A 12,663-nucleotide genomic window follows, 5' to 3' on the forward strand; every position below is an offset into this window, starting at 1 on the left:
CTGCTCTTTATTATTTATAACAATAAGCCCCACCTACTATGTGCTAGGCACCACGCTGAAGTTCGACAAACCCGACTGTGTGATGGCCTCTTACCTACATTTTACAGGTGAGAGGCTGGGGCCTGGGGAGGTGAAGAATGTGCCTAAGGCCAGAAACTGGGGAGGTGGTGGAAGCGGGCCTGGAACCGGGTCTGTCCTGGCTCTTATATACATGAGCGATGGCCATTTCCATATCTCATGGCCAACCAGAAATGATCCTCCGTTTGACTGTCTCATCCTATGGTCTCTGAGAAATTTCCACAGGCCTCGCTGTTGTGATGAGCAAAGCGTCCAGGCTGGGGGATGGAGCGTGGGTGAAGTGCAGACCATTGAAGGAGGGACACAGGGACCTGGGTTGCAGGTGGGCAGTGAGGAAGGAGTGACAGATCCCCAGGCCCTGAGACACAGCAGCTGACTGATGGCTCGCTCCATGCGTTCATTCCACACATAATCAGTCAGCGCTCCTCCAGGCCTGCACCACGGTGGGTGCTGGGAACAGAGCAGAGAACACAACTTATGACGCTTGTATTTTTGTGGGGGAGAGACAGAGACACACAGGGAAGCAAATATAATTTCAGATGGCACTTACAACCTATGTGGGACAGACCGTGCAATGCGATGGAGAGGAGGGGAGAGCAGCTGTTTTAGACAGGGTCGGGGAAAGTCTCTCTGGGGAGGGGACATCTGGGCAGGGGCCTGCTCAAATGAGGAATGAGGAGGAGCGGCCGGCCATGGGACAAACTGAGGACGAGCATTCCAGGCAGCAGAAACAGCAAGTGCAAAGGTCCTGCAGTGGCTTACAGCCTGACCTGTTTCAAGAATAGCAAGGAGGTCGGTGGAGCTGGAGCCAGGTGAACCAGAGGAGAGCAGAAGAGATGAGCTCAGAGAGGTCACGGAGGCCGGGTTCAGTGGGGTCTGGCATGCCGTGTGAAGGGTTTGGATTTTATTCTGAGCGCGATGGGAAACCTCTGGAGGATTTTAAGCAGATGAAAAATGTGATCCAATTTACATTTTGAAAAGCTCACTCTGGCTGCTGTGTGGGGAATGGATTGCAGGGGAAAAAGCAGAAGCAGGGAGACTGTGGCACTTAATCATACAGAAAGAATAGGGTCTTCAAAATCACACTTGGGCTTGAATTTCTGGCTACTTCTGTTTGCCTGCTGTGTGATCTTAGGCAGATCACTTAACCGCTCTGAGTTTCCCTATTAGTGAAAGGTGGGATAATAATACAGAGTTGACATGAGGACTAATTGTGTTGTTACACTTTGTACACAGTAGATACTTGGTCAATGGCAGTCAGAATGTCTCTCCTCAGGGCAAATGAGCCTGCCTGCCTGTCTCCCCATGTCAGCTCTGGCTGCAGAATATCCTAGACCGTCCATCTGCCAGGAATGTGAGCTGGCAGCCTGAGCCTGGGATCACAGAGAGGTCACGAAGCTTGTCCCTGCAAGCGGATTAACCCGAGGGAGAAATGAGGCTGTTTATTTCCAAACACCACTTTTTGCAAGCCTGGGCCCCCCTGCCTTGCTGCCAGTGCCAGCCTGCTTCTTCGGAAGGGCCACCCTCCCCTCCCCTGCCCCTCACTCGTGTTTTAGGGACACAGCGGGGAGGAGGGAGAGTCGTGTCTGGGCCCAACTGGGGTGTGGAGGGGAGGAACTCATGTCAGGCCTGGAAATAGCAAAATAAGTCTGTTGATCCTAAGCCGGTTAAGGGCGAGTGACTCTGTAAGAGGGAGGCTCCGTAGACATGAACCTGGGGCAGGATTACGGCCAGAGGCAGCCCGCAGCCTCAGAAGAGGAAACCAGGCCGAGCGACCTCTAGGTCCTCTTCAGGGTCCACAGGGAAGAGAGAAAACCAACGGGTTTCCCTCCACCCTGGCGCCAGCACCCCCTCCTGCATCCACTCTCAGAGGCCTCTCCTGGGGAAAGGGCCCTTCAGACCCGGCCCTGCAGGTGGGCCTTCAGTGAGGGCCAGCTGAGCCAGGGGCATCCCACAATGAGAGGCCAGGCTGGACACAAGGCAGCCCTAGCTGACGCATCGTGGCGGTACGCAGACCTCCTCCTCCCCCTTTCTTCCATCACAGACACATTTACCTGCCCCCCCCCCTCCATTTTTGGCCCCCGTCTCAGAGAGAGAACATGTCTTTCCCAAATCGGTCTTCCTAGATTTTGACATCAACACCTTTCTTTTCCAGGCTCCCCTAGGGCCGCACATCACATCTTTTACATCGCTGAACACACTGTGTTGGCATTTACTCCCGACACCCAGCATGTTGGCCACATCAAGTCAGGCCCCCATGGCTCCGAGGCATCCCTGAATCCCGGCCCCTTACAGAGAAGTGGCTCAACCGACGACCTCCAGTCCTGGCCTGGCCCCCACCCAGGTCTCTCAGTCCCTTCCAGCCTGTGCCTTTACCCGGCAGCACACAGGACTCCCTGGCTCACCCGGTGGGATCGAACTCATTCCTGCCTCCTTCTCCTGCCTTATTTTTCACATTGTCTCATTTTTCTCCCCTATTTTGAAATTTACATCCTCTTCTCACAGCCAAAGCATCTCTACAAGCTGCATCAAACCCTTCTTGGAATAAACTCACCAAATAAAGAAAGAAAGAACAAACCAGGGGTGACTGTTCGCCCACAAGCACCCAGGGCCAGCTGCAGGCGTCACGCACACCCACGCCCACCCCTCCAGAGCCCCTCTGCCTCATTTTTCTTACTTTTCTTTCTTACAACTGCCTATATCTCGATGTCCTCCAAGCATGTCTGTAAGCTGCTCTCTTTCCTTTCTTGGGGCAAAGTGGGGTTATAAATATAGGGATAAGTAACAAAATTGCAGGGCGACCCCTCCAGCCTGGGTCTGGGACTTCACAAGGGGGCATTAGGTAAAACAGACCAAACTCAACTCTGCTCCGTGCCAGCAAGGCTTTACTGTCCCTCTCTGCTCTCTTTCTTAATTGTAGTGTTCATCCTCTTGCTGTGGGTTCTTATGTCTCTGCAAATCCTTTTCTCCAACAGAGTTGGGGTATAAAGTATTGAATAATAAAAGGATGGGGTGACCAATGCCACTTAGGAACAGTCTGAAGGAGCTGGTCCTCACCTCTGAGGTCTTGGCCATAGCCCCTCTCCCTTTGTGGTCTCCACATTTGGGAACTAAACCAGAGTCCCCCAGCTGTGGTCCTCACTGTGGGGACGCAGGCAGAGCCCCAAGCCCAGCAGCCCCCAGATGCTGTACTCACCTTGGCAGCCACAGAGGAATTGGGCTTCTCCAGCAGGTCCCAGAGCTTTTTCCTCTTCTCGGCGCAGCACGTGTTGTCGAACTCCTCGCCCTCCCGCTCCCGCAGGGTCTCAGCCTCTCGCTTGAGCTCCTCGTTCATCTGCTCCTTCTTTTGGTGGTAGCGGGCCTGGCAGCAGGACTCCAGGTAGATCTCGTCGATGCCCCAGTAGTCCAGCTCTTGGCTGAAGCTGAGCGCGCACATCTCCTCCATCATGTGCAGCCGCCCTGTGCGGTAGAAGTTGAGGATGGAGGTGAAGGCGCCCGGATGGCGGTCGAAGAAGTACTCGTTGTCGTCGAGGCTGTAGTCGTCGCACACCTCGAGCAGCGAGTCGTGCGTGTTGCAGTCGCGGAGCTTGCCCAGCCGCGTGCGGGGCAGGCGGTCCAGGGTGCGCCAGAGCACCTCGTGCGCCAGCCCCCCGACGTTGAGGCGGACGCGCCGCGAGCACGCCTTGCTGCGCACGATCTCCATGGGCTCGGGCGGCAGCGAGCTGGTGGAGCGGGAGCCATGCTTCGTCATGCCCGCCGGCATCGCTGGTCCGGCCGCCCCCGCCCCCCCTGCCCCCCCAGGCCGCTGTCACTGGACGGCAAGGCCGGCTGCTGCGGGGGAGGGGGGCAGGGAGCGCTGTGGGCTGCTGGGGGTGCAGGGGGCCTCGCAGGCACGCGTCACGGCCGTCTTCTCACCTCCATCCCGACGGCTGCGAGGCAGAAAGCGGACGCATGTCAGCAAACAGGGCGCGGCCCCTCCCCACCTCTCCGCCGGGGCCCCAGCCCGCCTTGACCTTCCCAGCGCTTAAGCGGCTCAGGGGGCAGAATGGCCGGGTGCTGTCCCTCCAGCAGGTGCTGAAGTCCGCCCTACCCGGTGTTTGGAGGGAGGGGCCGCCCTTCCGGGCGGGGAGAGAGCCCCCAAGAGGCTCCCCGGGGGCCCGGGAGGCCCCACCCGGGCTCCTGCGGCCCCGACCCGACCCACCGCCCAGGGAGCTGTCCGCCCCCTCGAGTGCTGAAACTCGCTGCTCTCTGGGTCGAGTCCCTAACCTGGCCCCGCAATGGGAAGAAAGGGGCGCTGCACGAGAAACTTTTTTTTTTTTTTTTGAGACTTCTTATCTTTTCCTTCCCCCGCTCTGAGATAATTAGGGTTTGAGAGCTGGGGGGAGGGGGGGCGGCAGCGGGTTTGCTTTTTCTAAATCTTAAAAGATTTGGGGGAATTCTTGGGGGTTTCAGGAGGCCACTTGTCAGAGGTCACATTGGACGAGGTGGTCACTACAGCCCCGCTGTCCCGGAGCGACCCTTCTCCCCAAGCCACGGGAACATCTTTGAGGTCGCTCTGGCGACGAGCTGTGCCCTGAAGACGCAAAGTCAAGCTCTGCGCGGGGTCCCGCCCCTCCCTCTGCGCCCCCTACCCCAGCGCAGGAGGGGCGTGCAGAGCCCTGGGGATCCACCTGCTCCGTCCTCCCCTCGCTCCTTCCCCGCCCCCTTCTCCTCCCTTCTCCTCCTCCTCGTCCTCCTCCTCCTCGCTCCTCTCCTGCGATGGCTTTTTATAACTCCGGGTTCTGCGCCTTTCCCGGGGCTTGGAAGGGAAGGGGTGGGGGAGGTGGGAGGCGGGGAAACGAGCTGAATTTTCTGGCCTTTTCAAAATGCGCCCTCCTCCCGCCGCGCACTGGTGATTTCGGGGGCTCCTCTGAGCCCCTCGGCAAATGAAGCTCACGCCCTCTCCCCTCGCCCCGGAATGGAGATCGCGCGCCTCTCCAGGCCCCAGCCCTTGCCCGCCCCCCAAGCCTGGATCCGCGGAGCCCGGGTAGACCAACAGGCCGAGCTGCAGCAGGCGAGTCCCCTGCTCGTGTTCCCCTGCGCACCCGCCGCGAGCCGCGCGCCGCAACACTCACCCCCAGGGCGGCCGCCTCCCGGGGCCAGGGACCGCGCATCGCCGCGGCCGCCCGGGCGCCCCCGCCCGCGGGCAGCGGCGGACCCGGGGCCGGGCTGGGCCCGGCCTACGCCGGCCGGGCAGGCGACGCGCCGGGGCTGCAGGCGCCGCGGGGCCGGGGCGCGCTCTCCGAGGCTAGGGGCGCGGGCGGGCGCCGGGGGAGCGGGTGGCAGGACAGCGATCGGGCGGCTCCTCCCGCTCCACCTCCTCCTCCTCCTGCTCCCGCGGCGGCGGCGGCGGCTGCTTGAGCGAGATCAACAAGTCGGGACTGAGCTTCAGCTCCGCGCTCGCTGCGATTCTGTCCCGCACTTCGGAGCGCCCGGAGTCGGGCACCGAGGCGGGACGGCGCCACCTGCGGGTCGGAAGCGCGCGCGCCGCTTAACTCCTGCCTGCCCGGCGCAGCCTGCTCGTGAGGCTGGGGGCGGGCTGGGGGTCTGGGCGAAGTAGATGCGCCCGGCCGTCCGCCCCTTCCCACCTGGGCTCCCTCCCTTGACTGCCTTGCAATCTCGCCTTCCTTGGTCCGGTCAACAACGTGAGTTGAGCGCCTACTGTGCGCAGGGCACTAGGATAAGCCTCTGAGATACAGCTGTAAACCAAACATAAACGTCTGGCCTCGTGCAGCCGGCTAGAGACAGACCCAAACCAAGAAAGTCAAAGAATATGTCGGACGGTGATAAGCGCTGTGGGGATAATGAAGCAGAGAAGAAGGATAGAGGCGGGGTGGGGGCGGGGGCAGGCTGCAATTTTAAACAGCCCTTGCTTTCAGGAGCTTCCATTCTAGATTCTAAAATCTAATTTGAGAATGGAATTCTGGATTCTAGTGGAGGAAGGTGGACAGTGAATACATCAACAAATAAATAGGCAAAGTGGCAGCTGGTGACAACTGCTAAGAGGAAAAACACAAGGTGAGGGGAAGAAAGGGTGAGGTGAGCTGGTTTGTATAGCCTGGTGATTCATTCATTCATTCATTCACGTTACCTTGGACAGCTGGTTATGGAAAGCTTCCTGTGTGCCAGGCCTTGTGCCAGGCTCAGTGAAGGAACTAAAGCTCCTGTCTTCTCCTGGAGCTCCCTGTCCAGTGGGGGAGACAGAATCCGTCACATAATCCCCAGCAATGAATATAGAACCCTTTAAAGGGCTTACCCGGAGAATGAGCAGGCTTCCCTAAGGATGCCATATTGGGCCCCACGGTTACTCATTTATTCTTTCAGACACATGTTTGCTGCGTGATAGGTAAACAGGTGCTGGGGATGCACAGGGAGCCCCCGCTCTGCAGGAGAAACGCTGTGAACAAGCCACAGGGCCCCAAGGCAAGGTCTTCCCCTCTCTAGCTCCCTTCTTCATTTCTAAAATTAAGGGATTCATTTCCTTTGAGTTGCACATGATATTATTATATATATTTAACCTGTTCACTTCTCATCACCTCCATCACCATGACCCTTGTCCAAGGTGCCGTCATCTCATGGGAAGAGGCCAGGGATGCGGCTAAGCATCCTCCAAAGCACAGGACAGAGCCCTCAATAGAGAATTCTCCAGCCCTGAATGTCAATAGTGCCAAGGTTGAGAAACCCTAGATTAATTTACTAGAAAGTGAAGGTATTTCCCGGTCTCAAAATGCTCAATTCTCAACCAATAATATGTGCCAGGCACTACTCAAGACATTGGAGAAACAGTGAGGATAAAACAGGCAGGCCCTGTGCTCATGGCCTTATAGTCTGGTGGGGGATACAGTTAATAAACAAGTAAATAAATAAACCAGATCATTCGGATTATGACAAACGCCATGAAGAAAAGTAAACAAGAGAGAGGGATGGAGCATGCCTGAGAGAGGCAGCAGCCACTTCAGACAGGATGGTCAGGCAGGCAAGGCTTCCTGGGGGAGGTGAGATGTCTAAGCTGGGAACCTGCGGGCAGGGAGAAGACAGACGTGTGAAGTTCGCAGGAAGGAGGTACAGGCAGGGGAAACGGAAAGAACAAAAGCCCTACGGTGCAAACGAAAAGAGGAAAACCCTAATAAGGGAAGGTAGCAAGGCAGACAGGACCAAGCCACGAGGGGCCTTGCTGGGATTTCATACTCAGGGTTAAGGAACGAGTGTGACTTTTTCCAACCGTGATGGGAAGCCACGGTAGCTTTAAGCAGAGAAGTCCCATGTGCTGGTACATGTTTTGAAGTGATCCCTCCAACGGCTGTGTGCATGACGGAGAGTTGGGGACAAAGGGTGGCAGCAGGAAGACCCATGATGAGGCTTCTGCAGTTGTCCAGACCGGAGGTCATAGGGCTGACACTGGGGTCACAGTGGGGGGGATGGCTGGACGATCTCACGGCCAGTGCCGGATAGTCCACGTCATTCAGAGTCTTCCCTCTGAGGCTCTGATTCCTGCAAAGTCTAGCTCCAGGCTCAACTAAAGAACATCCGGCTACTCGTGGATCTTGGACAGTGGGAACAGCTCTGTCGCTTTTCAGCACACAGCTCTCTTGCTACTACTTGTCCATTCATTCACTCAACACGGATTCAGTGCAAACGTATTCGGGAAGGCAGTGTCGCCCAGTGGCTCAGAGAGCACGTTCTAGAGTCAGAATGACTGGTGCCAATACTCACTTGCAGAGTGACCTTGGGCAAGTGGGTCTAACCTTCCTGGGTTTCAATTTCTCTCTGTAAAATGGGGATGGGAACAGAGAGTATCTGCTTTATAGGGTTATCATGAGGAATTTATAGAAAGCACTTACTCATTGGTAGCTCCCATTATCTGATAAATTGTGGGTTACCCACGGGGAGGAGCTTGAGGTCTTGCTCATCTCAGGTAACAGAATACTTAACTAACGTGCTTACAGAATAAGGATATTTAGTCACCTCAGATAAAAAATCAGGAGGAGGGTCATATGAGAGTTGATTTAGCAGCTCAGCGAAGTTATTAAGGACCCAGATTTCTTCCATCCTTTTGCTCGGCCTTCTTCATTGCATTGGCTCTTTGTCCCAGGCTTGTTGCCTCATAGTCACAAAATAGCTGCCTCCACTCTAGACATCAGTTTCCAAAAAACCATATTCAAAGGCAGAAAAAGGAGATGGCCAAGGTGGCCAAAAATAATCCTCCTCTCATGCTTCGCTCTTTTTTTCATAATCTCCCCACCCACTGCCAAATTCCCTACCACGGGTCACACGGCCACTCTTAGACCAATCACTGGCGAAGGGAACAGGGTTCACCCCATATGGCTGGTTCGTTACTGACCTTACAAAATTGAAGTTTAACAAGGAAGAAGTGGAGACTGAGGTGGGTAGGCAGCTAACAGTGTCTGCCACACTGTTCCCATGGTACCCAGCACAATGCCAGACACAGAGTGACTGCTCAATAAAGATTTGTTGAATGAATAAATAAATCCTCTTCTATGAAGGCATATAAGAAACTTATGAGTAAGACACATCTCTGACGTCAGGGCCATTCAGTCCTGTTATGAGGGTGGGGCAGGTGTGCACGAATACCCCCTGAGGTCATTCACAGTCTCGAGTCAGATAAACTGATATTTGTGTATATCTTTTCAAAAGAAATGCCTAGGATGTAGGCGGTGTTCCAGCCCTCTGGGCAATCCCTTATGCCAAATGGCAAAGGTCGTGAGCCGATAATCTGTGGACTTGTGTTGTTTGGCTATTACAGTATTTTTTTTTAATTTGAGTTAATATTTAAACATCAAAAGAGTTTACATAAAAATCTAGTTTTCTGGCTTCTCTTGGAAAGTTACAGGAGATGCTTAACACTGGGCCCATATTCCTGTGTAACACGGCAGTTACGGCTGGCACAGAGTAGTGGCTGCCCTCGAGTCCCGGCTGCCCTCTTTAGGCAAGATGTGCTCTCTACTTTATTCTAGTCTCCACTTCTCCCTAATGTCCCTCACTCAAGCCACTGTTCTCGTTTATGTCACTTGTCTGATCTTGGCATAAATTTAAGTCTGTGCTCCTTGCATACAAAGGCCAAGAAAGTCCAAAGAGGTTGTCTTGCTTCTCTCAATTTCCCCAGACTCTGCACAGTGCCTGTTTTAGAATTTTTATTTTCTGAATGAAAAGACTATACATTATTTGAAAGCATCTGGCCTTCATTTCTCAGAATTTTCTGCCATCATAAGAGAGACTACCTAGAAATAAAGCCAATACAGGGGAAAGTAGAGCCCAGAGATTGAGATACTAAGTCCTGACAAAGTCATCAGAGCTCCTGGATCCAGCCATGCCTGAAGGCAGTACCCCTGGATTTTCCAGTTATGTGAGCTAGTAAATACCCTTGTTTATCCAGCCAGACTGAACTGTGATTTTATCATTTATGTCCCCAAAAATCCCAAATGATACAATTCTCTCTCCACTAATAAGAAGTTTACCCTTTCCTTATAATGCACTTAAAAGAAACAGGGCAAAAAGAAAATGTACTTATAGGAAACAGGACAAAAAGAGTAATAAAATTCAGAATGTCCTATAGAGAAGGGGCCCTGCAATAAGAACTCAAGTATAACCACCTCATTTTACAGACGGGAAAATGAGAAAGCTCATCGAGGGGAACAGCATCCCAATGGTTAACCAGTGAGTGGGCCAGGTCACCTGACTCCCAGGCCAGTGCTCTCTCTAAATGTCTTCTGCTCAGTGCCCCTCGGCAAACTTCCCGGTGAGAGGTGTTGAGATTTTTCCCTGAGGCTGAGTGAGGTCAAGTTGGACCAATTCATCCATGTAAGCACAGCTGAGTCCCCTCTACACTGTGCTGGCAAGAGACGGGTCCATTGGAAGTCAGATTTTTTTCTTGGAATCCATAATACCAGCCATCATTTATTTATAATCCCACTGAGTGTCCTGCTCGGGTTTCTCGGCACTTCTGGGCACTGAGCGAGACCAATTACTCCCCTCCCCCTCTCTCCCACGGACCCCTGGGGAGGAATAATTGCTTTACGAGGGTGGTTACAGGGGTCCCGGAAGGCTCAAGGGAAATCATCAGATCTCTGAGTGGATGTCATTCAGGACAACTGCTCTTTGCCCTGGTCTCGCCCGGACAAACCTCCAGCTCCCTCCGAAACCAGGGATTTTTCCATCAGCTTGGATTCCATTCTTCTCACCCATTCCTTTTTTGTCACACCCAATAATAATAATCACGATCATGAGTAAAACAGGGTTAATGATAGAATCTACCTCCCAGAGTCGCTGGGGGAAATAATGAGATCATGCATACGAGGACTGAGCACCCTACCTTGCACTCGGAAGTACTCATTAATACAACAGTAGTGGCCATACTAACAGCCGCGATAACAGCAGCTAACGTCGACTGAGCAGTTACCGTATACCAGACGCAGTACTAAATGCTTTGCATGTGTCTGGCCTCATTCAAAATTCTTTCAGGTCTCTCATCCTTAGGTTGACTACTCTAATATAAACAAGACCTATGAACTGTTGGATGATCCTTGAGTGACCAGATGTCTGATTCTACTGCCTGTCCTATGCTAGCCTGATGGGCTTCATTAAGCCCTGGGTTTCTGGGCTCAGGTTCCTGGTTTTCTGACCAACCGAAACATTTATCCGTTCCTCTATCCATCTTTTGCCCATCACCTACCCATCAACCCAACCGTCCACTCATCCACCCATATACTGAGCCACCAAACCATCCAACTAAACACTCACGGGTTTACCCACTCCCCTGTCCATCCATGCACTCACCCACTCACTCATTCATCTTTCTTTCTATTCATTCACACTTTCTACCCACTATCCATCTTTCCACCCACTCATTTATCCACCTACCCATTTATCCATCCATCCACCCGTGCATACACCATCTGTCTTTCCACTCACCCATCTATCTACCCACTCACCCACTCATCTATCCACCCATATCCCCAGTCACTTACCCAACTAATCACTCTTCCACCTATCCATCCATCCCCCCCGCCAGTCACTCATCCAGCTCAAATATTCATGCATTTATCCACCACTCACCTACCCACTCACCTATCCATCCACCCATCCACCCACCCACTCACCCCCTCATCAAGCTACTCACTATTTGGCCACCCCTACCCATCTGTGACTAACATTTTGGAGTGTTTACTACATGTAATGCTCTGTGCTAAGCCCTGGCATGGTGTCTTGGGCTCCCTCCCTGGGAGGAAATGCGGGTGTCACCAGAGGGTCCCCACAGAGGGAGACACTTAAGCCTGCGTGTGGTCCAGTCAGCCCTTTTGTGGCCTGAACTTTGCCAAAGCCATTGACTCCCAGGATCGGTCAAGCAACGATGAAATGCAGAGCGAGGGTGGACGCAGGCACAGGCTTCCAGCAGAGCAATTAGAGGCAAACTAAGGTCTTCCCCACCCACCCCCCCACCCCCCCCCCCGCCCCGAGGAGCCTGGGACTCCAAGATGTAACAGAAAAGCGCGAGTCAGCAAAAGGAGGGAATCAAAGCCACAGAGATCAAGAGCTAATTAACCGATTCCCCTAACATTTCATTGTAATCCAGCTCTCCTGCCTTTTGGGGACTGATGTCTCTCCCACCTCCCCTCCATCGGCCGTGTCCACCCCTTCCTGATCTCGTCTGCCTCCTCTCTGGCCTCCCTCCCTCAGTTTTATCCTTCCTCTAATCTCACCTCCCCAGCTGCCAGGGTAGCCTGTTCAAGGCACAAGTCTGACCATGTCACTCCCCCGCTTATAATCCTTCACTACTCTCACTGTTCAGGTAAAGGACAGACTCTCCCGAGATGAGGAAAAGGCCATTTGGTCACTTCACACATCCTTCCTGAGCACCCACTAGGTGCCAAGCTGGGGTTGCATGCTGGGGATGCAGGAGTGGTGATGCCAACGCACCCTCCTGGAGCTCACACTCAAATGGGAGAAGTAAGCAGAGACATTTAGGAATAATCTAATATCAATAATCGTGAAGGAAATAAGCAAAAGCATGAGCAAGACTAATGGGGAGGAGGGGCAGCAACTTCAGATCAAGAACTCCCTGAGACAGAGATCACGCAGGTGAGTGTTAAACCAGAGTAATCGGCAAGCCATAAAAGGGTGTGGGGAAGAACTTTCCAAGCTAAAGGGAGAGCAGGTGCAAAGGCCCTGGGGCCGGAGTGAGGGTTGAAGGAGATGGAAGATGGCAGGTGTGGCCAGGGCAGAGCATGTGAGGGCAAAAGCAGGCCAAGAAGAGGAGAGAAAACAGGGGAAGAGAGAAAATCCTGTAGGCGAGGGCTGTGGGGAGGAGAGAAAACAGGGGAAGAGAAAATCCTGTAGGCGACGGCTGTGGGGAGGTGTTTGGATTTTATGTCGAAGGCATTGAAGGGTTTCAAGCAAGGGAGCAGCTGACTTGAGTTTTATCTTCAGGACGTAAAAGGCTGTTTTAGAGGCTCCTGAGGTCTCAGTTTCTGCTGTGGCCTCTGAGCCTCCAAACAGGACAACACCTGCCAAGCGCCCTCCTTCGAGGGA

At 53.7% G+C, this 12,663-nt stretch overlaps 1 protein-coding gene across 1 annotated transcript in view; it reads right to left on the reverse strand.

Moving 5' to 3' along the window:
* The window catches only part of KCNB1 (potassium voltage-gated channel subfamily B member 1), a 104,074-nt gene extending 98,739 nt beyond the window's left edge, over window positions 1-5,335 (reverse strand). The window contains exons 1-2 of the mRNA XM_070589414.1: window positions 5,193-5,335; window positions 3,275-4,007 (exon numbers count right to left, since the gene is read on the reverse strand). Coding sequence (XP_070445515.1) covers window positions 3,275-3,841 — 567 coding nt within the window. The 5' untranslated portion in view covers window positions 3,842-4,007; window positions 5,193-5,335. The remainder of the gene's footprint in view (window positions 1-3,274; window positions 4,008-5,192) is intronic.
* Window positions 5,336-12,663: the final 7,328 nt, after the last annotated feature.

Source organism: Equus przewalskii, chromosome 21, assembly GCF_037783145.1.
Source record: "Equus przewalskii isolate Varuska chromosome 21, EquPr2, whole genome shotgun sequence".
NCBI lineage: Eukaryota > Metazoa > Chordata > Mammalia > Perissodactyla > Equidae > Equus > Equus przewalskii.